The sequence below is a fragment of the Condylura cristata genome, unplaced genomic scaffold (assembly GCF_000260355.1).
Source record: "Condylura cristata isolate star-nosed mole 26May11 unplaced genomic scaffold, ConCri1.0 scaffold00031, whole genome shotgun sequence".
Taxonomy (NCBI): domain Eukaryota; kingdom Metazoa; phylum Chordata; class Mammalia; order Eulipotyphla; family Talpidae; genus Condylura; species Condylura cristata.
In genome coordinates this window covers 25,093,563-25,119,730 of record NW_004567132.1, presented here as the reverse complement: position 1 = coordinate 25,119,730, position 26,168 = coordinate 25,093,563, and the positions used below count along the sequence as shown (strand labels likewise).

The 26,168-nt window shown below is 38.8% G+C and overlaps 1 protein-coding gene across 1 annotated transcript in view; it reads right to left on the bottom strand.

Annotated features, from left to right (window-relative positions):
• The window catches only part of KDM3A (lysine (K)-specific demethylase 3A), a 45,323-nt gene extending 20,159 nt beyond the window's left edge, over positions 1-25,164 (bottom strand). The window contains exons 1-11 of the mRNA XM_004691605.2: positions 24,869-25,164; positions 24,066-24,281; positions 18,364-18,519; positions 16,804-16,914; positions 14,099-14,201; positions 13,293-13,417; positions 12,649-12,721; positions 12,461-12,549; positions 6,361-6,524; positions 4,765-5,291; positions 520-724 (exon numbers count right to left, since the gene is read on the bottom strand). Coding sequence (XP_004691662.1) covers positions 520-724; positions 4,765-5,291; positions 6,361-6,524; positions 12,461-12,549; positions 12,649-12,721; positions 13,293-13,417; positions 14,099-14,201; positions 16,804-16,914; positions 18,364-18,519; positions 24,066-24,251 — 1,739 coding nt within the window. The 5' untranslated portion in view covers positions 24,252-24,281; positions 24,869-25,164. The remainder of the gene's footprint in view (positions 1-519; positions 725-4,764; positions 5,292-6,360; positions 6,525-12,460; positions 12,550-12,648; positions 12,722-13,292; positions 13,418-14,098; positions 14,202-16,803; positions 16,915-18,363; positions 18,520-24,065; positions 24,282-24,868) is intronic.
• Between the last annotated feature and the right edge of the window lie 1,004 nt (positions 25,165-26,168).

The following is a 26,168-nucleotide window of genomic DNA, read 5'->3' as shown; positions in this document are numbered from 1 at the left end:
GAATCTACAAGCACTAACAGTAACAACTCATAGATTTTTTTTTTAAAGATTTATTTATTTGTTCATACAGAACTGGTGTACAGGCCAGAGATGTGGAGGGTGAGAGGATTCACCAGAGACAGAGTGGGGAGCAGAACAGGCAGATCGATGAAGCACACTGCTGAGGGGAGCAGTGGGCGGGTCAGGAGAGGTCTGCCACGCCATGTGGTCACCTCCAGGGCAGGCGGGGATTGAACTCATGTGGAAGTGGCTTAAGCTTCTTAGTGCTGTGCTATAACCCACTGCGCACCTGGGAGAGCCTCAAAATATGTTTACATTTTTAAACTTAATTTAAAAAGAAAATTAAAAGGGACAATGAGAAAGAGTAATACTCAACAGTCTTTAGGATCCCAACCCATGGATTAAAAATACCATTTTTCTACTCTTTTTAGTTCAAGGTATACTGTTGATATAGGGGGTTTGGAGGAATAAGTATGCAATTAAATTCAGATTATTTGAACTTTTCCTAAAATGTCTTACCTCCTGAAGTGAAAGAAGCGACAAAACACAGGTGAGTCTTTCTGTTGTTCCTTATCCTTTCGGAGACTGTCCAAACGACACTCCCGGCACTTGGGTAACTGTGCAATAATGTTCACACAAGAGTCATCCTGCACAAAGGCCTCACCACTCTGCTGCAGCTTCTTGAGTTTGGCTGGGTCTGTCAAAACCGACTTACGGGATGGAGCTAGAAAAACAAAAGTAAGGAAAAGGGACCCTAAGCTTTATAGTAATAGTCGTAATCATCATATTACAATTTAATTAAATCCTATTCAAAAGGATTTAGTTTCTTGAAAAGAAAATGCCTCAGTTGTAATTTCTAACCATGATTTAACAGAAGTCAACTATCAGAATAATTGACAAAGCCTTACTTTCTAAATAATATAAATTCATTTGGTGAATCTATTTGGAAACTTAAAAATCTTGATTTCGGGCCCTCCCTGGTGGCGCAGTGGGTTAAAGCACAGCACTAAGAAGCTTAAGCCACTTCCGTCTGAGTTCGATCCCTGCCTGCCGCGGAGGAGATCCACATTGCGCGGCAGACCCCTCCTGACCCGCCCGCTGCTCCCCTCAGCAGTGTACTTCGTCTATCTGCCTGTTCTGCTCCCCTGTACCTCCCCTGTTCTGTTCTGTCTCTGGTGAATCCTCTCACCCTCCACATCTCTGACCTGTACCCCAGTTCTGTATGAATAAATCTAAAAAAAAAAAAAAAAAAAATCTCGATTTCAACAACCAAACTCACAATTCCAGATTAACATATGCTTTTACTATTCACAAGAATATTTTAGGAATCCTTTTTAAAATCAATTCTTATTCATATGCATTGCAATATTGGCAGTGCACAGAGATTGGTTGTTCTCAACAGAGGGTTATGTGTAAGCCAATTCTGTCACTTTTCATACTCAACAATATTGTAAGGCGTTATCTTCTTTTTCTTGTTTTTTAAAGATTTGTGTATTTATGCATACAGAACTGGGGTACAGGCCAGAGATGTGGGGGTTGTGAGGATTCACCAGAGAGAGTGGGGAGTAGAACAGGCAGATGGACTGAAATACACTGCTGAGGGGAGCAGCAGGCAGGACAGGAGAGGTCTGCTATGCCATACAGGTCACCTCCCTGGCCGGGGATTGATTCGTGCTGCAGTGTCTGTGAATAGCTTCATAGTGTTGTACTTTAACCCACTGTGCCACCAAGGAGGGCCCAGTAAGCAGTATTTTCTAAAGTACTCTGCAAAAGTGCTTAACCATCTGAAATATAGCAAAAATCAAATTGCTTTCCTGCACAGGTCAAGTCCCTTGGTCTATAGAATAAGAACTATCTTATTTTACTTATTTCACATTACTTCTTAGTAATGTGACAGGTCTTCAATTTCCTGCACACACATGTTTGAGATTATCAGCACTGGCTAAAGAGAAGGTTGAGTTTTAAACGGTAATGAGTAGGAGAATCCACTGAAAAGGGGGAAAAGTCGAAGTGTAACAGTAAAGAGCAAGCACCGTCAGCCCAAACAACACAGAAAGGAATCCACTTGTAAGTCAAGAGTTTTAATATTTCATATAAAATAGAAAAGACCCTTTCTTGAGAGTCTAAGGGGGTTAAGAAAAGGAGATTCCTAGGCAAACATACAAATGAAAAACACCCTAAAACTTCTGAGTAACCAGAAGTTAAGAGACAGGTGAGAGAAACTAGTCTTAAAAGGACATGGGAATATCACAAACCAAAAATGGCTTTAACAATATAATAATTAACTTATAATGTAATCTCACACCTCTTTTAAAGCAGGACTAGAGCACAATAAAATGTTAAGTGATGCTGTCAGGCGTTCACTATCTAAACATTCTCATTTGATTATAGTGAAAGAGAAGGTAATGGAAAAGAGAAAATAAAAGATTAGTAATTAAGATGGAATTTTAACATTTCAGGTACTGGAAAGAAAAACCCTTTGAATTGGACCAGGTTTCACATACCACAGGTAAAGAATCCAAATGTTACCTTGTTTTTTATCTTGGCCTAATAAAGAAAAATACCTAGAAATTAAGAAGCTGACCTAAATCTAGCTCTTCAGTAAGGACAACTATCATTGATGGCATCAATGATTAATTTTTAAACTCAGAAGAGTTTAGGGAAAAAGGCAATGCCAGTTTATAGTCACAGATCTAGCCAAAGGAGAAAGGCAACTGTTACCTTCTGCATACAAGAGAAAATAATATTTCCAGTTGAGTCTTTCCATTACCACAGGAAAAACTACTGGAAACAAAGTAGCCATCCTAGCAGGTGTCTGATCAGATGCTCTCATGCTAGCATACAACAGGCACCAGGATGTGACTAGGCTTTGCATTTCCCTTTAAAACCAATTTACATGGGGCATAGTTACACAATACAGTAATAAGTGATACAGAACTGGACTTCTTTATCTATATACAATGTACTCTACCAATCTAAAATTATTACTGTTCCTTCACATACAATTAAAATAATTTGCCTTAGAAAGTAATGGAATATGAGGACTGAGACTCAAAAAGGGTAAAGAAATAGAAGAGGGTATTCTTTGGGGAAGTTTCGCAGCTCGAAACGAACAGCATAATTTTATGCAGTCCATTTTATACAAATTAACAGCTATATCAACTAAAGCCTCAAGAATGAAAAAGGGGTTCTAGGCATAACTAAAACAAGAAGTTCTTTTTCTATACCTCCATCCTACTTTATCAAAAAGACCCATAGTCAAAACCACCCATTTTGCGTTCTAGTTTTAAAGGCCTGTAGTAAGAGATGGAGTGTGGATAATTACTTTTTACTTATCCAAAAGAATATAATGTTTTTATTCATTTTTTTAATTATCAAATTCCACCCTAAGTTTTCTTCTTCAGCTGACAAGTATCGAAAGTATTTTTAAGTTGTAATGACTCCGAGCCTGCTGACATAGTGAACTATCATTTCCACTGATTCCAGGAAAATAAGGAAGTTTCTGAAAACTACCATCATTGGAATGCATCCTCAAACTTCCTATTAGTAGTATGAAATATATAGCATAATGTTTTCTCTGTAACAATATTTCATGTTGAATTGTGGAGCCTCTCTAGCAAAAGGGCTCTCTGCCTGATGGTTCAACCCTGTCCTTAAAGTCTTTAAGAAAAAGTCCTCTTTCTTTTTTTTCTTTTTTTTTTAAGATTTATTTATTTATGTATACAGAACTGGGGTACAGGCCAGAGGTGCAAGGGCGGTGAGAGGATTCACTTGAGACAGAGTGGGGACCAAAACAGGCTGACTGAGTAAGTACAGTGCTGAAGGGAGCAGTGGGTGGGTCAGGTAAGGTCTACTGCGCCATGTGGACCACCTCCAGGGCAGGGATCGAACTTACACTGAAGTGGTTTTAGCTTCTTAGTGCTGCGTTTTAGCCCGCAGAGAGGACCTAGAAGTCCTCTTTCTAAAGGTGCTAATGTAATTGTTCTGTTTTGTTTTTTTTTTTTTAATTTTCAGATGTGTGGGGACATAAAGTATCACCTCTTCCACTCCAACCTGGATGTCACAGAAAGATGAGTGGTAGGCTGAAGATAAAGAATCATGAGGGCCTTCCTGTTGGCGCAGGTGTTATGTCTCAGTGCTATCAAGCTATCACTAGCCTCTGCAGGCTAAGTTTGATTCCCAGCCAGGGAGCTGACCCACATGGTGCAATAGACCTCTCCTGTCTTGCCCACTTCTCCCTCAAGCAGTGTATTTCAGTAGATTCACCTGCTCTGCTCCTCACTCTGTCTCTGGTGAATCTTCTCACCCCCTGTACCTCTGGTCAGTTCTTATTTGCTTAGGTAATTAAATAAATCTCTTAATTAAAAAAACCATCAGATTACCTGAAGTTTTTTGTTAAAAACATTTCCTTACAACCAAACACTGAGAACACCTAATTACCCACCTAATAGGAACCAGTAAAATCATATAGCAAATGCATATAATGGAATCCTTCAAACTTCTGAAATGTTGATAGACATCTACACTAATTCACAAGGTAAAACTAGTGGCATGAACTCATTTGTAACATAGTTATAATCTGTATTTCTATATATATGGACCCAGATCCACCAAAATATTAACAGTAATTATTTTTCCAATTATATGAACTTTTTGTATACTTTCATATTTTCTCATACAGTTAAAAAGGAGATTTTATATGTACCCTCTGTAACTCACCACCATCTCTTATTCTAACCAAAAAGTTAACACTGATAAACTCACCATTCTGAATTTTATTGTTGCTTCTTGTACAACAGCTTTCATTATCCACTTTTCCTGAAGATTCTTTTAAGTTATGTGACTGGCAACCTAAAGATGAAGTCTCTACCTTTTTTTCCACACAACTGTTGGAGTTATCTTCACTGATTACTGCTTTCTCTTCTGACTTATTTGAAAGGACATCTGAAGTGGAAGGTGCATGTTCTAGGTGCTTCTGAAGTTCAGGAGTATTGGCAATTTCTATATCTTTTGTAGATGGCTTTGGAGGTAAGCACTCCATTGGAAGTATACCTCCACCAGTTGATGGTTGAAGAACAGATTCCATTCTGCTTTCCTGATCGGTGTTTGCCTTCAGCTGTGTACAGATACTTTTTGGTTCACTTGGTATTTTCAAGTCTCCATTTCCAATCTGAGAGGACTTTGAAGAGAGCAACACTTCCTTGCAAACAACATCTGCTTTTGTTCTTAGTATTTCAGACTTTGTATTTAGACAGGAAGAAAGTTCTCCTGGTAAACTCTGTTTAAGACATCTGAAACAAGAAAAATAAAACACTAAGTTTAGGCTTCTTTTCTCTCTCCTCTACTTTCCAACTGTTTATTTCTCTAAGGCAACCACTAGGAAAGAAAAAACAACTTCCTCATATTAAGAGAATTTAGGATAAGTTTCTGAGAGCTAAAGTTAAAAATAGACAATGGGGTTCTACAAAAAATTTAAATACTGAGAATAACAGAACTCTAAATACATTCTCATAGATAACTATAGTAAATTCATTCCACTTCTTATAGCATAATGAACCATAGCTTTCCCTATACAGACTACTGTATGAAACTAAAGCCAACAGAAGCACAAAATTCTGTCCTATGAACAGAAATAACCAGCCTACAACTGGATAATTTCATTCTTATTTGGACAGTGATCAGGAGCCAAAGCAAATAAAATCACCAATTACTTGACTGTCCACAGAATAATTTGCTATTTTCCCCAGCCCCATCTTAATCAGGATAATCTTTCGAGGCCTCCCTGGTGCATAAAAGGGTTAACTGCAGCACTGTGAAGCTACCCACAGCCACTGAAGCACAAGTCTGATCCCCTGCCAGGGAGGTGATCCACATGGCTCAGCAGACCTCCTCCTTAATTGCCAGCTACTCCCCTCAGCAGTGTATTTCAGTAGATCTGCCTGTTCTGCTCCACACTCTGTCTCTGGTGAATCCTCTACCCTAGTTTTTATATACATAAATAAACAAATCTTCTACAACTGTCCAGAGTATTTCAATTTTCAAATATCATTCTATCAAGTCAATAAAACTGCTTTGTTCTCATACCCCCTTCATTTCTATAACACCTTCTATGTTGTTCTGCATGCTTATTATACTTCCCTCTCTGAAGGCACCTGATAGATCTGGAGACTCTCAAGAAAAACTTCCCTGAAAAATCTGAGATACAATAAAAAGCAGACCAAATTTTAGCCTGGATTCTAATACTCTCTGAAACACTAAGTGTAGGTAAGTCTTGCTGCCTGTGGAATGTAAACTCTGACAAGAAGAACCATGATGAAAATGATTATTATTATGACAAAACATTTTCAACAAACAACTCACCCTTGAGGAACTTTTGCTCCAAGGTTAGGAGGAGAGTTAGCTGCTTGAGGAGTACTCTGTTGTCGTGGGTCCTTACTAGGTGGAGTTGCTGCAGTACAGCCCAAGAGTATCTCCTTAAAAACTGGCGTGGGGACAGATTGTACAGGACACACACTGGGAGAGGCCTAAAAGATACCAAACCAACAGATATTAAAAGGAAAGTATTTAGTTGGAGAACTATGCAGTGCTACCAAGATTCAAGTTTATCTGCTTGGTTTTAGTACTAAACAAGCACAACACCATTTCCAAATAAAAAGGACGGTAGGATAAGTGATAAATCATAAAAACAAGTACATATCTGAAGGTTGTTAAGTAAAATCACTCCAGCTTTTCACAAAACTTAAATTTTCCTATAAAAGATTACAAGCTGATCTTTTACAGGACTCTGAATTATGATGCCAGGAAAATGCAGCCATGTGGCAATTACTTTAATAATGCAATGCACAGAAATAAGCTTTTAACTGGCAATCCTTAAATGGTGGAAGTTTCACACACATTCAATTTAACATTATTGAGTGCCCACCACGCACTTACTGCGTAGACTGGCAGGAGACCAGACCACGTAGGACTCTTGTAGGCAGTAGTGCCTACTGGGTACCAAGGAAAGCCTTTATAATGCAATAAAGGTTGAGGACAGGTTCTTGCTCTTCTGTGGCTCATAGAGTCACACAGGTCATCTCAAGCTGCAAAAAATATCAAGTCATGACAGGCCCATGTCAAAGTTAGGATACCTGTCCCCTTCCCTTCCAAGTACTTTTATCTTTACAAAAATACAAATAACAGAACTATTCTTCCTAGGTAATACTAACCATAAAAATGTATTTCCATCAATAGAAAAAGAAGAAAGAGATTAAACTCATCTCTAGACAACTAAATAGTCTATAGCAATACAGGTAAAATCCATTCAGCATCTTCAGAAGTGCCTTCACATGTGCTTACACCTTAAATACTCTGCCTTTCTCATCCTATCCCTTCAAACCACAACGATCATTACATTCATCTGATCACAGATTCCAAACCTAAACTGGAGGAATCTTCAGTTTCTTCATCTTCTAAGTTATTAACTTCTAAAATTTTGTATGGAACTTTCCTTAATTTTTTAAGTCTCATAATTGTAAATGTTTAACTATATAACCTACTCATCAATCATTTCCTTGGACACTTACTCTGGCAGCCCTGAAAATATTGTCTTCTATATACTGAGTAGGAAACCTCAAACCATTTTTAACACTAAGTTATCTGATCCTATATTATACTATACTTTGTTTAAATGTTAGCTTAATGCTCCCCAGGTGAATTTTTGCAGAGGAACTTTGGCCATTCTAATAATATTCTTAGGATAATCAACTTTATAACCCTAGGCCTCATTTTCCTAAACTTAAAATGAGTAAATTAAATATATTTATTCCTAAAGTCTTTCTGACTCTTGTACAATGTACAATTCTCTTCTAATCAATTATAAGATCAGCCTCCAAAAATATAAATGCCAGATCATTTCAAAAATTCAAGGCTCACTTTTACCAAGCATCTTCCCTTGCTTATCACTTTCCTTATTTTGAATATATTTAGATTTCATACACTAATACATTTTTTCTTAAATTATTCTCCTAGAGTGATGTACCGAAGAAATTTAAATTGCAAAATTAGGCATAAATTTTTATTATGTAGAACATCCATTGAACTTCTCAAGTCAAAAATCCCTCCACCTCATTTCCCATATTGAATTAGTGAATCATTTCATTTTGCCTCTACTTTCAAAATATTGATAGCTGCTATACATTTCTGCTCATACCACCACCTTTCCCTGGAACTACATATCTTCTAATTGGCCTGACATGCTTCCATTGTCTGAACCTGTCTCCTACTCAAATTTTATTCTACCACAGAATAAAATTATAAAACTTTATAAAATATAAAGCAACCAGGTCTTAGCACTTCACCATTTACAGGAATCCTGTGGTCTGGTCTCCACCAACCTTGTCCACTTATATTATTCCTCTTGTTCACAACACACCAACTATATTGGCTTCCTTTATGGTCTTCAAACGTTCCATGTTGTCTTGCCTGTGCCTTTATCCTTCTGCCTGGAGTTTTCACATGACTAGCCGGTTTGATCCTTCACCCCCAAATCTGTTCAATTGTCACATCCTCAGAATCTGTGATCACCTGCCACAGCAGGACCCCACAAGTCATCTACTCATTCTTTCTCATAATGCCATGTCTATGGCTTTCATTGCACTAGTAACTATGAAAGCACCTAATAAATTACTTACTGTCAATCTCAAAATAAAATGGGTACTTCTTATTGGTAGAGACCTGAACCATTTGCATACTGTTATACCTTATAAAAAGCCAGACATAGCTTTTTATATGTTGAATAAGACTGATGTAGTGCATGAATGAATGAATGCTGTTAGCATTTAACACTTCAAAATAGCTATAAATAAATACTGTGAGTTACAAGAGCCATGCAGTGATATTCACCAATGTGAACACTGGTATTAAGCATTCAATAAGCATTTGTTAGAAAAGAGTGACAGAGGGATAGAGGGATAAAGGAATCTCTGATCTTGATGTTGACCCACCACAGCAATGAAAAGATATGGAGAAGAGTGGCAACAACATCACAGTGGTTAAGTGACTGGGTTTTGGTGCTAGACTTGGTATGAATCCCTTTTCAGCTACTTCCTAATATGTTATCTAACCACTCTAAGCTTCAGTTTCTTCATCTGTAAACTGACAACAATGAAATATAGCTGATAAGGCTGTGCTTTACCATTACAACTCTCACATCATTAGCTATCTCAAAGCAAAAACAAATGAAAACTTTCTCAATTCTGTCACCATGTATTAGACTTAGTATAACTTAGAATCCCTTTCCTTTAAGAAACTGCAGTACATCACTCTTCAACTTTCCTAGAAGTTAACTTATCAGGGATAGGACTCCAATTCCAAACCCCATCTTCATGTGCACACCGCTGCACTGGCCTCTGACTTGACAAGGGTCAAAGTTTCTTCTTACCTGTAGAGTTTTCCCTGAAGGTCTTCTATACCAGTCATGGCAATAGTTCCTCCCTGCCAGCAGACGGAGATAATATAATTGAGTGTACGATTGTAGTCTAAAAAGGACACTGCTGGCTCACATACTTCAAGGAGACTCTTCTAGATAACCAAGCAATGTCCTAACTATGAGGAATAACAGTCGCCTAGGCAGAGAAGACCTTCAAGAAGCCATATGTTACTGGCAAACAGGTTTATCTTATCCAAAAGTATGTATCAAGACAATCAAACATCTCACCTAATTCCAAACTCCTGTCGTACAAAGACCACTCTACAAGTATACTCTGATAGTCTGACACATCTGGCACGTGTAGACACAGTGACATAAATACCAAGTGTGTTTCTACTATACTCACCTTTCACTTAATCAACTGTTTCCCTCACTCTTCTTTAGCTCTCTAGCTATCTTAAAGTCTAAGCCAGCTCAGTAGTATCAAAACGTCCCTGGTCACAAAAATTACCTGGGATAAAAAATATGTATTTATTGATATGGAAAAATATTCACAATATACTGTAAAGGAGTAAGGGGGCTACAAAAGAAAATGGCTTTTAGTTTTTTATATATATTAAAAAAAGACTTCCATAAATATTCAAGAGGACGATTACAAGTGCTGCATCTTTCCTTCAGTTAAAATAGGAAGAATTTTTTGTAACATGAGAACATTTATTTTGATAATATATTATAAAATAGAGTAAATTTTATTATCTTTTCTAAAAATGTCAATTCTCAGGTAAAAATCTTCCTTTAGAATGAGACTTGCTTTCCTCATTCAACTTCCTTTAGAATGAGATGACTTAGAGCCCAAAAAGACATTTTTCGATTCTCATTTCAGATGCAGAAGGTTCAGATAGCTTAAGGGACTGATCTCCTAGCCAAAGTCAAGACTTTTTAAAAAAAATAACTTCCACTGTGCTAACAGCTTCCTAACTGACTAAAGTGGGTAATATGCCAAAAGAGATCATACAGACATACTGTTCCCTGACCCTGTGTTTGTCAGGCAGAAAGAACCACTATAGGTGTACACAGTTTCACATATTACAAGAACCTCTTCCTTGAAGGCTACATGCTTAATTACCTGCCCTAACATTGACAAAGTGACATTTTAAAGAACTGGTATCCTTCTGCCATAGGAAGTCCTCTCTGACCCCCAGCCTTTTTTCCAAGTTGATTGCATCAGGATACCATTTGTCCTGTAACAGTGTCATGAGACTCTCTTTTCCATCACATCATTTACACTAATGCATCTCTATGACAAGCAACAATCAATTTCTCCAAAATAGCATTTGCTACCTTTACCCAAGATCACTGACAATTTATACAATGGCAAAACCCAGCAGGTTATCCATTCACCCCGCCTCTCTCTCAGCTGCCAAGTACTGTGGTGGATTATTTGACAACAGCCTATCCTCTGTAAACTTAACTCTAAATTACAATAATTATTTGCCTGATGTCTTCAATCCTAGTACATTACTCCCCCTTATAAACTTTATTTTTAAAGATTTATTTATTTGTGCATATAGAACAGGGGTACAGGCCAGAAGTGCAGGGGTGATGAGAGGATTCACCGGAGACAGAATGAGGAGCAGAATAGGCCGAATGACGAAATACACTACTGAGGGGAGAAGTGGGCGCGTCAGGAGAGGTCTGCCTCGCCATGTGGATCACCTCTGGGGCAGGGATTGAACTCATGCTGAAGTGGTTTTAGCTTTTTAGTGCTGTGCTTTAACCTGCTAAGCTACCAGGGAGGGCCCCCTCTTATAAACTTTTAAGATACAGATGAAGGCCCTCCCTGGTGGTACAATGAGTTAAAAGTGCAGCACCACAAAAGCCACAACTATTGCAGTTCAAGTTTGATCTCCAGCCACATGGCCCAGCAGACCTCTCCTGTCTTGCCCACTGCTCCCTTCACAGATCTGCCTGTTCTGCTCCCCACTCTGTCTCTGGTGAATACCTTCACTGCCCATGCAACTCTAGCCCATACCTCAGTTTTGTATGCATAAATAAAAATAAATCTTTAAAAACAAAGAGATACAAATGAAAGGAATAATAATCCCCTAATTAACTTTCATATTCTCCTAAAATTATCTGAAATAAGGTTTACACACTTGGAAGGGAAGACAGAAGTATTAGACATCTTAGTTTACAAAGGTTATTATCAAGTATCAAAGCTGTTGCCTGAACCTACGCCTGTACACAGAAAAACCAATAATCCTAGCTGCATAGGTTCTTAATTATTTGTGTTACACAGTGCTTGCTTTGGTTCTAGTTGATGTCATATTCCACTCTCACTTCTCTCTAGTTTTACATGCCCAGACAAAAGTTCCCTCTAAAATGCTGCCAACAATTTTAACAACTTGGTCAGTTTTTGAATTCTAACTATAACCTGGAGTAGAGTACCATTAAAGGTGATTTAATAATTATGAAACAAAAACTATCCATGTAACACACATACATTTGGATACCTAAGCTGTGAAAAATTATTTGTACTCTAATAGGTCTTAAGGATTCAACTCACTTAGAACAGAAACAACCTGAAGTTTCTTGTTTGAAATCCTACTCAATTATAAATGACCAATCAAACCTCTCAAATACTGGAGAAGTGGGAGTCCTATTTCAACAACAAATCTACTAACAATTCTAAGGCTCCTCTCTTCTCATCCTCATGCCAAGCATTCTTCTAATTTGATGCACACTTTAATGCCCTCCACAAACAACTACATCTAGTGCAAAGTGTCAAATCCACTAAGAATTTTCAGCAAACAGCAAAAACCAAACATTTTTTAACATACACACACACAAAAAGTGAACCAGAAACTTATATTATCTCCATCTGCTTGAGTGTCGAAATTATGGCCAAGATCTGGAACTAGCAAAAAAGAGCAGAGAAGACAACACTAAAGAGTAGGGAAGACAGCTCTGAAACCACTAAACAAACCGGCTATGCACTGTTAAAGAGTTAAGAAAAGCTTTATGCAAGTGACAAAAATTAACCAAGGTTACCTCGGAGCAAGATTTTGCTTGTTTGGAAACCTGACTTCCATTATTCTCAGAAGACTTGCGTTTTACAGCTCCAATTCTTGTAGAGTTACCTAAAATATTTAAAAATAAGTAAGTTGGCTTCCCTGTTTCTCTAACATGAGAAGGAGAAAGAGGAACCACAAAGACTTTACTCAAAGAAGATATCTTACCACATGTCACAAAGTTATCATGTACAACTTCCACATGGATCAGTGATGGATCAACAATTTTCAGTGCTGGAATCTTAAAAATAATTAAGAGAGACTGTAAGGCTAAAAAATGCTCAAGAACTTACCACAAATTAGCTCTATAACAACACAGGCTACTTGCAAACAGCTTTAAGTAAAAAAGTAGTTATTTCTTTTTCTGTTCTAATACCTTAATATAAAATAATGGTTTTTAGCTTCTGCAAGGTATCTTAATTCCTTTTATAACTATCTCCCCCCGTTAAACTGCCTTATATGCAATTTTTTTTTTTAAGATTTAAGTTTATTTATGCCTACAAGAACTGGGGTACAGGCCAGATGTGAGGAGGGTGGAAGGAGTGAGAGGGTTTACCAAGTCAGAGTGAGGAGCAGAACAGGCTGATGTACTAAAATACACTGCTGAGAGGAGCAGCTGTGGACAGAAGAGGTCTGTAGCAGCATGCGGGCCAGCTCACTGGCCAGCAGGAGATCAAACGTGCTATAATGGCCAGTGAGAGCTTGACAGCACTGTCATTAATCCCTGTGTCACCAGGGAGGCTCAAATACAATTATTTTCTGACATTCTGATTATCTATAAGAGAGATTTAAAGATTATTTACATCCTTTACCTCTTCACAGTTGACCTGAAGAGTTTTCGATGCTGGATTGCCATTTACAATGGTTGCGGAAAACCACTGAGTAGATGGGTCTAAGCTGTAAATTTTCACTTCTGAACCAACTAAGTTTTTGTCACCTTAAAAAAAAATAAACACCTTAGAGTGATTTGCATTGTGTTTGTGTTCCAGCATTACCATCACCCAAGGTAATCTTTTCCTTAGTCTTTTAAAAATGTATTAGACAAGAGTAAACATTGAAAGATACTACCATAAATACAAATAAAACTACTAAGAGGAACTGTAGACTCTTCTTTAAAACTTCATTTTCCTACTGATTTATCTTAAGAGTAGCAATATTTTTTTCTAACATTTGTATTAGATCAACTATTATCAGAGTTGATTTTGAGACCTAGTTCAATGTCTGTGCAGTTCTAGAGGAACCAAATTCAAAAGCCCCAATAAGACTGCTAAGACTGAAACAAAGCTTACAATCATGAACCTGACCAAGAAACTCAAGAATAAATGGCAGATAAGGATCACCAAATTAATGTTTCATGAACTTTATAAAAAATGAGATTCCAAACCTATCAAATTCCATGTCAAAATAGAGCTGACCTTTTTATAGTCACCTACTTGTACAGTTTCACAGAGCTTTCCAAATTTCAGAACCTTCAGTATATATTGTATAATGTATCTAGGTGAGCAGCAAAGGAATCTCTAAAAACTTAGAAATCTTGAGAGAATGAGTGGGAGGGGACTAAGATATAGTACAGTCACTAGTCAGCTAATGAATTAACAGCAATAGATAATATACATACCTTGTAAAAGGTGACTTTCATCCAAATGTTTCACAATCAAAGCTTGAAATTCTCTACTAACATTTTGGTTATCCATAAGAGAAATTCGAAGATTATTTACATCCTGAAAAATGAAAGATTGTTACACTTTACAGTAAACATAAAAAAAGCTTTTTAAATTCCAATGAGTATTTCAGTTGGTTCACTCAGGGGCTTTGTAGTGTCTAGCAACCATTTGATGATAACAAACTGCAATTCCAATGAACTAAACAGGTCAGATAGTAGTTAACCTTCAGATGTTCACAGATGTAAGGCAGACAGAAGTCACCACCCCAAGCTAAGCGCATGACAAGTAATAAGAGTGGCACAAAGCATATAACTTTAATTACGACACAGCTTTGGCTATGGGAAATATAATAAGCAAACAAATTAAATGATCGATAATGTCAAAAGCATTGTATCCCAAACACTGGAGATTAGGGAAATTACGGGTCCAAATTCAAAAGGCAAACACACACTGATACGGTGTCAATTCACTGAAATTACTGTACTTGACAAATTATTTCACACGAGTTCACCTAACCTAACTAGAATTCCAAACTGGATCTTCACAGGAGCTCAACATTAATCATTAGAATGATTCGTGTGGATTTTTTTTTCTTTATGTTAATGTAATGAAATATTGTGTCAGATTCTCCAACTACAAAATGAAACACCACATTAAACCCTATTTAAATCGCAAAGGGTTTTAAAATAAGATTGAATTCTACTCTGTCTAGGACAGAGCTCATCAAAAGTGCCAGAGTGTTATCCAGGATATCTTGTCTTTTTCTTACCCACAGATAACTCAGACAAATTCAATGCAAAAAGCAGACATTAAATTTTGATTCCAACTTTTCCACATTCTAAATGATTTTCTAGGCATTACTTAGGGCAAGCATCCTATTTGGTAATCACACCCCCTAACACAAGAGTTTTAGAGAGTATGCATGATGTGCTCACTCATAAATACAAGAGAATGACCTGAAGTACTAGCTTTGCCACAACGAGGCTTAGTGAAAGTCAGACTCCCTTGATATTTTAGAAACAATATTCACACTAACAGCTTACAGTGAGAACAAATAAAAACCTACTGATCTAGATTTTTCTTAATTCCACAAAACTATAAATTCTGTTTTAATAGAAAAGCTTGGATACGTGGAAGGTGAAAAGCAAACTGTTCAGAAAATACTAAAAAGTAAAAACTATTATTCAGCAAAGCAAGATAGTCACAGCCCCTCATATGTTCCTTTGTCCTTTCGAGCAAATCATTCTTTTTAAGGTAGGAAAAACTATCAGGATGCCTGTCTGACATGTGAAGGTAATTGAAGTTAAGAAATTTAAGTACAAAATTCTTCTGTTGTATTTAAACATTATAAAATAAGACTCAAGAGCAAACCTGTTTTTACAAATTTCCAGACTATGGAAAGTCAAAGTTAAGACTCTCGTGCCTGGGGGTTTTCCAACACAGACCCCAAAATGGCAATGACTCTAAACTGCCTTTTAGCAAACAAACTGATTTAATTATTCTACAGGACACAGAAATAAGTGAGGTCACAAAATATATGTGGATTAAGGGGGTTATAAATTTCGTAAGCGACACCTAAAAGACATCATTCCATAGTATGACTTCTGTGTTCTTCCCACATTTTCATAATACAGAAAATAATCACATAAAAGCAAGACCCACAAGCCTAAATGTTGTGAAGAAAAGGTGGAAGTTTTGTAAGCAAATTCAAGAGATCAAACATATAAAATCTCTCAATCTTCTGTGATAGATATGTCCTATAAATTAAACACTAATTTAGAGAAAACTAAACCACTGCTTCCAAAGAAAATAGAGAATGAGTTCCTCTAGGTCACTGGTCAAAACACTGTCATTAGCCAATCAATAAAAAAAAACTTTTTAAGTGTTTCTGTTGAAAGACACATTCTTTAGTACATACTGCTGCATTAACCTCAAAATCATGAACAACAGCACTTTACCTCATGATTGAGCAAAACTTATATCTAACACTTGTATTTTCTCCCCAAGAGACCTAAATGCATGGCCTTCTTGCATTTAGGAATACCAGACAGAACATCAGTAATACTTTTGGGGGCCACTTGAAACAGGTGAAATCACCAACAGAGCACATAAAACTCAGCACTCAGTATCCTTGGAAACGGTATTTGTTTATAGTATGAACAAAACAAGGTGGCAAAATATAACCTTGTTGCACCTTAACTGGGAACATGAGTCAGATAATTCTAAATTGTCACCCTGCTGATATATCTGCAAATGACCACGAAGGTACGAAGTACTTACTTGGAGAATACAAATAATATTGTAGCAATTAGGTAAATTCACATAGAATCCATGAATAATGAAAACTGACACATGTAGATAGCTAAATCATATGTATGTATGTATGTATGTATGTACACATGTATGTTGTGTGTGTGTATAAAGCTAATCTATTACAAATTATTTGTTATCACTTAGGCTGTTTCCATACACACCTACCCTCAACTATAGAATTTTTGTCCTCCCAACCACAAATGAACAGCACAGCACCAATCCAGTTGCTAACATTGAGGATGATAGCTAAATTGCTAAAGGAATTACTCTGAAATAGAACACTTAACATTTTAGTTCTCATGGACTTTGTATTTTTATTTTTAGGATTTACTATCATTTGTTTTACCTGTATAGGTTTCAAAAGGTCTTTAGAAAGAAATACTCTTTGTTGATCTCCTAGAAAGCGAATAGAAGTTATGGATCCCAAACCAGCTTTGTCCAACAGAGATTTATACATCTAAAACAAAACAAAATATTATGGCATCAAAAATTCTGTCAAGTATTAGAAAGACAATAAAATCAGAAAACTGATTTCAGATCTAAATGCTGATTTCAAGTTAACCATTTTCAACCTTTTGCACACACTTAGGAAGAGAAAAGCTGTTAAGTTTTTATTTACTCCAAATACCTCTATAAAACAACTATTTTGCCCTCCCTGGTGGCGCAACAGGTTAAGGAAGCAGCATTGCAGCCGCTTCAGTGCGAGTTCAATCTCCAGCCCCGGAGGTGACCCATATGGTGCGGCAGACCTCTCCTGACCTGCCTGCTGCTCCCCACTCTGTCTCTGGTGAAGCCTGTCACCATCCTGCACCTCTGGCTTGTACCCCATTTCTGTATGCATAAATAAATAAATCTTAAAAAAATAACAACTATTTATGTAACCACAACAGAAATCACACAAATTTATCCCAAATCAGTAATTTAAACCAGATATACACTGGGGATCCATTAATATAAGATCCGAAGCCACAAATGCATAGCTTTCCCAAAACTTAGGCAGAGAATTGTATGTTCATTTCTCTTAGACGAAAAGCATGTGTTTATAGCAAATTTTTACTAACTAGAGGAACAAAATAAATTTTAAACAAAACCTTACATCTCAATCATAGGCAGAATCATAACTTGACTAACCCTGCATTCAAGCCCTCACTACCTACTTAGCCTTTCAATCATCCAACCACCCTTTCCAACAATCCAAATCAATCCTGTCTCCTTTAAAGCCCAATACACATCTCATAAAACCTGAACTGTCTTCTCTGGACCTAGTAATCACTATTCTCCTCTAACTACACTGACCTTACAATGTGGAGACAGCCCAATCCTATGCTGAGTGTTTAAGAGCCAAAGAATATTATGAACCTGAAAGACCTTAAGATAATGAGATCCAATAATGGAAACCCTGAAAGAGGCCAAAGAACAGCTACTGTGTAGCTCTAGCCTATGGCTGCCATAAAGAACTCACACAAGGCTCCTGTGTTGCCATAACCTACAGTTTTTCTCCAAGACGAACTAAAAATCTAGGTTTTTAAGTGTACTCTCAACATTTTAAAAAGTAAACAACTAATTCAAACTTTATGAAAACATTCTAAGGACCACACCAAACAGATTTATGCATCTGCTGACTTTGATCTGTGACCTGGACACACCTCACATTGCCTCCAAGCACATGTTTCAGGAAAAGAAAATGAGGCCCAGTAAAATTAAGGGCCCAGAGTCAGGGAGTTCTATCTGGGATGACAGGAGATCCTTGGTATTTTTGGAGTCTTATACACTGTCATTACACATTCTATTTATCACCTCCCAAAGAGATAAGTAACAGGCTTTATGCCTACATTTTCCTTGTTACACTCATAGGGGATGAAATACCTTCTTCGCAAGAGTTTTAAAAAGTCCAAGTTTTACTCACTATTGCAGGCCACTGAACAATTCGTTCAGAAATTTCAGGAGACTTTCGTTCGGCTAAAACCAAGTTATGCTCTACTAAAAAAGCTCTTCTTAGATGACTGTAGACATCTATCCATCTTCTTTTCCTCCAAGATTCTCCATCAAATTCCACACACACCTAGACAAGCAGAATTGAAAAAACACAAATTCAATTAACAAAAATGTACATGAATAATAGCCAAATTGAAAAATAGCCTCATTAGTCTATTCAACTCTTATTTAATATGCTGTCCCCTTTCTCACTTCTTTTTTTCAGTCTACAATAAACTAACCAGACATGAATCAAGCTTTGGTTCCCCAACTACTTTCAGAAGTCAAGGGCTTTGAGGGGCAGTCTCTACCCCTAAAAGTAACCTCTGGAAAATCCAGAAAGCAAAGAACCCCCAGGTAGAAGGGTTTTACATATGTTAATTCGAACATCAGAGGTTTTAAGAGTCAAAGACAAAAACCTAAAACCCCAAAAGAAGTTATCCCAAGGCATTATAATTCTATGTTGACATTGTCTGTGGGATTAAGACAAACCCCACCCCCACAATTACTTTTTAATTCCTCAGATCTTAGTAGCATTTAGCCCAAGGTCCAATAGCTGGCACCTCAGAATCCCTTTCAGATGTATGAACTGGGAAATTTACTTCAGTTTGGAGTCAAAAATTACTTGACTAAATGTAGAAAAAAGTAATTGATAAATGACCCTGAGTTCCCTGGGATGACCTCTAGATCATCTGTCAAAATTCAACTAGCTTGGAAATATCACTCCCCAAATAAAGTTTTCTGCCTCTCACAAATTATTTTTTAAACATACAGCTAAAAACTTTTCATATAAAAAAATAATTCAGTACAACAGTGGGTCTTTGACAGTGACCTAGATGGAGGAATCAGAAACAAAACTGTAAAGGTGTATCAGTGCACTAAAAACACCCAAGTTTCCTTAATCCATTAATGAACACGTTTTCCATGAATTTATTTTAAATTAATTTTTTTCATTTTAACTGATACATAATAAAATATATATAAAATATATGCAAAAATAACTACTTTTATTTGTCTTTAAATACTTCCTTTTAATAAAGAAGTTTCTCATTTTTGGTTTCCAAGAATTTTAAGTCTACCACACTATTCATAATTTCACACTATCAGATTTCCCTTTTCAGCCTATAATTTAAAAAAAAGTTTTAACCTCCATTCATCCATCAGAATCCAACTCAAAAATCCTTTCCTCAAAGAAGCCTTCCCTTCCCCCCAAAAGCCCTCTTTCCCAAGAGTGTGTGTCCCCTGGCGAATTGTACTCAAAAGCCTTTAACTTTTCCTTCCCAGCACTTACCCACATTTTGAATTATTTATTTGTGGTTGACTGATATATAATAAATTGTAATAGGTCAAGACTGTCCTTTTACTTACCATTATATTTCTCTGATACTCAATCCCTGGTCATTACTCAATTAATGAATAAATTTCTGAATTGGGCTCTTATCTTCTATTTCTCTCATCCATTTAGATACACAGGAGGTTCCCAATTAATGCATCACTGAACCAACCTTCAGTTTGGATTAACTAAGTCTCAGAGCACTGTGAAGCTATCCACAGCCAGGAAGGTGACCCACATGGCAGCAGACCTCTCCTGTCTTATACACTGTTCACCTTAGCAGTGTATTTCAGTAAATCCATCTGTTCTGTTCCCTGCTGAACCCTCTCACCACCAACCCCCCATTCCCCACCCCTTCATACCTTGGCCTACACACTCTAGTTCTTCTATGTATATGGGGGGTGGGGGTAGGGGGAACTCTTAAAAAAAAAAAAAGTACCTTATTAGAAATCAAATATTTTGGCCTGGTGTTGGATAGCTCAAATTAATTGATTTCAAGCTAATTTTTCCAAAATGAAAATTACTTCTTTATATGAACTAATCTAATCAAAATCTCAAAACTTCCCACTCTTAATATAAACTAATCTCACTTGAGTATTGATTATGAAAACTGTAAAGCCAAGTAAAATGTTTCCAAGTTTAAAAGAAAAGCACATACAGAATGGCATGGTCTTTAGTCAAGCAGTATCTAATGACATTATCTGCTCTATGCCAGCACTATGATGCAGAATACCCCTCATTTCATAACTGCATACATAAGTTAATTTGTTAAGCTCCTACTTATGTCTTCTTACACATAAAGGATTTGTCTTAAATCTTAGGGCCTAGTATTCAATTAAAAGGAATAAACCATTTTTATTACAATTCTGTGAATTTCTTTTACATGGTTTGACTGACAAGTGTATATAAAGATGAAAGGACAGACATTGGTCAAGGCACCAATTGCCAAAAAGGGCTTGAATAGCAGGAAATGGTAATACAGATGGCAAGCACTCATCTGCTCAGAGCTTCATCCCTAAGACTAAGAAAAGACAAAGGAGTCAAGGAATAAGTAAGTTCCTAAGAAACAAAACCCTAGACAGCCAAGTTGTGGAAGGAGACTATTCCCTGCATGTATTTTAATAAAATAAGCCAATTAGTAAGAAACTTGCCTCACATGTTAAGACTAAGATAAAAACAGGGTTGAAGATATTCTTAGAACCTCGAAAGTGGGGGCCTGCCTGGTGGTGCAAGGGGTTAAAGCACAGCACTATGAAGCTACTCACAGCCACTGCAGTACAAGTTTGATCCCTGGTCAGGGAGCTGAGCCACATGGGCCAGCAGATCTCCCCCCCCCACACCTGCCGCTCCCCTCAGCAGTGTACTTCAGTCAATCTGCCTGTTCTGTCCCCTGCTCTGTCTCTAATGAATCCTTTCACCCCTTGCACCTCTGTACCCCAATTCTTGTATATATAAATAAATCTTTAAAAGTAAAAAAAAAAAGAACCACAATGGTGGTTAGGTGTGTTGTTATCCCAGAATTCACTGTGTCATCAGATTATTTCTAAAATGATTTTCCATGTAGAGGTAATAATCTTACGATTTTCTTTCATTTTTTATTCAAATATTTTAATAAACACTATATACCAAGCAGCATATAGGTGATGGGGCTTGCAAAATAAAATGTGCTAACATTACCTGACTATTAAAGCTTAGTACTTCTAAATCACTGGAGATCAATTTGGGCAAATTAACTTCTTTAAGCCTCAATTTCTGACACTAAAAAATGGGGTTTACACTATCTAGGATGTGTGTGAGGATTACATAAATTATTTGCCACATAGTAAGTATTTAAATGTTATTATCGTTTCACTATTCACCATGGGTTTATAATTAACTACTAGACAAATTGTATCTCAATAAGTTATTTTGTTAGTCTCTAACTGAAACAAAGTTAACAAGCTTTGGCTTATTTAATATTATTCCCACTGACTAAACAAATCAGTCTAGTCAGACTTGTTCTTCTAATACTACAACAGTTGTATACTACTTGAATTTTATTAATCTCAGTATCCAGTCTCATCCCACCCCCCAAAGCGCAACATTTCTAAGTCCAGGTGTAAGAATGGTCTTACCTCGAGGTCCCGCCTACATTTCACCAAACACAATTTGATTCTAGAGTCTTAAAAACTTTTTTTTTTGCTTGTACCTAATTACTCTAAAGCAATGACTTCATTGGCTACTTAACTACAGAATGTAGTGATAAACCATGATTAGAAAAATCAAGTTTTGCCCTTATACTTGCACCTTATACGATGACTTTGCTGTCTGCAGGTAAAGCAAAAATGCAGTAAGCAAAATTCCTACTGAAAGGAAATCCTCACTCCTAGATTAAGCAGAGGAAAAGTTACATATCCAAACCTAGATCCAAATCCTTCCTCAGTCATGAAGTAGCTAAGTGTATGTAAGTGCAAATGCAAGTCAGGACCAGGCTCCTTTTCCTAATCTATCACATCATTCTGAAAAGGAACTTATCAACGCCACTTCAGGGAATGGGAGTAGGGAAGATTTGGAGGCTAGTAAAGAATCTCATAAAGATTTGAAACACTCATAAAGAACCTTCTACATTGCCTGCGTAACCCAACAGGCAATACAGTGGGGAAGAAACAACTGGCAAAGAACTAGACTGTAAAGCTTAAATCTTATTATCAGTCAAAACAAAAAAACAAGTGCACTGGAAAATTTTTACTTGATAGGTAAAACAAAACACAACTCTGAAATCTAGTACACAAAGCCAATTTTATGAAGAAAGTTTGATTATAAGCCTAAAAAAATAGGTTTACCACCCCTGCACCACACATTTATTCTTCAAAATCCGGTTTCCTCGAAGGAGTGAAGCAGAAAAGAAAAGCCTCATGGTGTACGACAAGAGTCCTTTTGTGGCAGAGGTCCCGATTAGGGAGCATGATAGTAAAAAGGTAGGCTCAGAAATCAAAACTTCCTGGATTAGCACACACAGGCAATACTAATTCCCAGGTATTTAACCTTGGGCAAAATTTCATGTCAGTCAGTCCATTTGTTTGTTGTAAAATGGGGCAATATTAGAGTCTCCATCCGAAGAACTGCTGTCAAATGCTCAGGAAGTGCCGGTATGTGGTTAAGTGCTCAACGGTCACGCCTCCTTTTCACCATGAAGGCATTTTGTGAAAAGCTTTAAAATTACATGCCACCACCACCTTTCCCCAAGACCCTCTACAAGCACTGTCTCACTGGAAGTATTCAAATGAACTGTTTTTCAAAAATCAACCCATATTCAACTGCCAAAGCTATTCAACTCCCCTTATTCCGAGTACAGTTTCCAAGAGAGAGAGCAATGGTCAACCAAGTGAGGATACTGAAGCACAATCTATTAACCAAGGTGAAACACCTTCTAGTCTGACAAGCTTCCTTCAAGTTTCTTCCACTTTAGAGCCTTTGTTAGGAACCTTTTCCAGCTATTTTTCCACAAAGGGGTCTTTGTTGATATAATGGCTTCCTCGCTTGTCCCCAGACAAATCCTTTCATGCCGTACTTCCATTAGGGAGTACAAACAATCCCACTGAAAAAATCCCACTGAAAAAGGTTCTCACTGCCATTCTGTTCAAATATCACTGGCTGCACTAGTTCCCATCTCTCCCTCTCCCCCCCCCCACCCCACATTCAAAGTGTAGTATCTCCAAGCCATCCCTCCAACATACCATATAAGGGGCAGCTCCACCCCTGTTCCTCCGTATATGGTCATATCCTAGATCCACCCACAGACTTAATCAGAGACAACCAGGAACCTACTCCACATCTGACCCACCACACAGACACCCACCCTGAAATGCCAAACATAACTAAGCTCCTCCCTCTACGCTCAATTTCCAGCAAGTGCTAAAGTTTAAAAAGTTGGGCGAAGAAATTAAGATGAAACAAAAATAAAACAACAGGACTTCCAAACAGCAGCCTTCAATTTTTAATGATTCCAAACACCACCCACTTACCCAACTTAGTGTTAACAATCCTCTTCCTTCAGAAAAAGTAGTCATACAGTGCTACTGGCGCACAAGGTATCTACGAAGCAGGTTCTAACGATCCTAAGCCCATTATTAAAACAGGCCAAACCCCCTCGGCTCTACACAACCATTTCAAACACGTCTGAGGTCTAGTTTTCTACACCTTCAGATCACATGCCAACTTTCTGGTCACCCATTTCGGAAAAAAGGAGGGGAGTGCCGGCTGTCTCGTTACCAAGGTAACTGGGAAACGTCCGGCCGCCCAGGCCCGGGAGCTGGTTTTACCTTCAGATCCTTCTTGGTAACGTCGGTGTGGGAGACCGCCCGTATGGTCCCAGAGAGCCAGGGCCACTCGGCGACGCGCTCCACGTCCCAGCTGTCGTGGCCGCCGTCGTTGCTGTCGTTTGCGGACAGACTGAGGAATCGCTTCCCCACCAATACTGGCCAACTTTCTCCGAGCGTGAGCACCATGGTTTCCACGCCAGCAGGAAGGGCTCCTCCCTGCAAAAACACAAAAAACAAAATGCGTTGGGGGCGGCCGGTGGGAGGAGGCCAAGCGGAGGCGGAGGGAGGGGGCCCTCCAGCGCTCGGAGGACTAGCCCCCCGACGCCGGCCGGGTGCGAAGGAGATCCCCGCACCCGCGCTCTCCACCCGCGCCCTCCCCGCCCCCCAGTACCTCCCCCACCGCAAACACGGGGCCTAAGCGCCGCGTGACCCTCGCACTCCCAAGTTTCGCTTTTCCAAAACCTTAAACCTAAATGTACAGGGAGTGAAGACAGAATTATTTGCGGTTTAACTGGATTTTAAAGTGTTTGCCCTCGCCCCGGAAAAAAAAAAAAAAAAGGCCTCGACGCAGAGGGCCCGTCCCAGGCGGCCGGGTCCCCGCCCCGGGCGGCCCCGCGGGAGGGGCGAGCTCGCGGTTCCGCACTTGCCCCGCCGCCCCGCCCCGACAGCCCGCTTCTCGGCCGCCGACGCCCGAGAGCCCCTCGCTCCGGCCTGCGCCGCGGCAAGGGGACGTGAAGGCCGCGGATTCCGCGCCTTCACCTTTCTTCCTCTTCTCCCCGCAGCCGAGGCCGCGGCGCTCTTACCCCGCCTCCCGCCTCCCTGAGTCACCGGCGGCAGCCACCGTTCCCAGCCGCCCAGCCGACTCTAGCTCTGACTTGGTTCAAGAGCTCTCACAAGACACGCACAGCCTCCAAGATCCGCCCTCTCCGAGCCGCTTCCGCTGTTCATTGGCTGAATCCAAGACACTAGGCGAGGCTCCTAAGAAAATACCCCACCGCCATTGGTCCAACTGGCGAGGGCGGGGCGAGAGAAAAAAACAATTCCTTGGCTGCCTCCTCCCTTTCCCCTCCCCCTTCCGACTCCCGGACGACCCCCATTAGGTTAAAGTACACAGAACATAAACGACAGATCCCTCCGCCAAAGCCATTCTTTCCATTAGTTGCCCCACGGTATGCAAAAAGGACCGAAAAATTGGCTATCGACTTTAGGACTCAAAGGATAACTGCTGTGATGCACAGTTAACGCCTAGTAGCAAACCCCAGGGGTGTAAGTGCCCATTGGAGTGCTCTTCAATTGCGTAGGCTGTCGACCAAAGATGGACCTTCCACTCGGCGGAAGAATCTCACAGGAAAAGGGTGAGGGCGGTACATAGTCGGCGGGGGAGGGAAGGGACGAGAACGTGCGGTTTCAGGCGTACTCAGCTAGAGGGAGGAGCAACCGTGTACTGGAGGGTTGTGCGCAGGCGCGTCATTGAGCAGAGGCTGCAGCTTGGGCTGCCCGGCGAAATGGCCGCGGGAGGCGCAGGCGCACGTGGTGCTGATCATGGAAGTCTAAAGTCCGCCATTTTGAAGGAAAAATGAAGAAAGGCGTGGAGTCCCTGAGAACTGACGTTCATTAAATCAGAGCTGAAGAAACAACTTAGTATAATTCAGAATGTAATTTCTTTTTAGTGTAAACCTAGAATGAGAAGATATGTTGAAACTTACAAATAAATTGAAAAACAGGATAAGGCCTAAGTGATGCAGTAGACCTGGTAGAAGAGGTGATTTTGAAGGACAAAGGAGATAAACATTGGTTTTGTGCTTTGGACTTTAGTTTCTTGGCTAAATGAAGAAGAAAGGAGGTAAAAGAACTAAGCTCTCTCTCACACAGCTGGTGCTTGATAATCACATTTAGTTAGCCCTTATGATGATTAGTAAAGAACTCAAAATCCCAATTTTACAGGTGTGAAAACTGAGAATCAAAAAAAGGTAGGAAAGGTATTCGAGGGATTCTCACAACAATAAAAGCCCGATGTTAATTTCAAGCATAAATGTTCTAAATACATGACATTAAGTAGTTTTTTAATTAAGAAAAAGCAATGAAGACAACTTGGATTTAGAA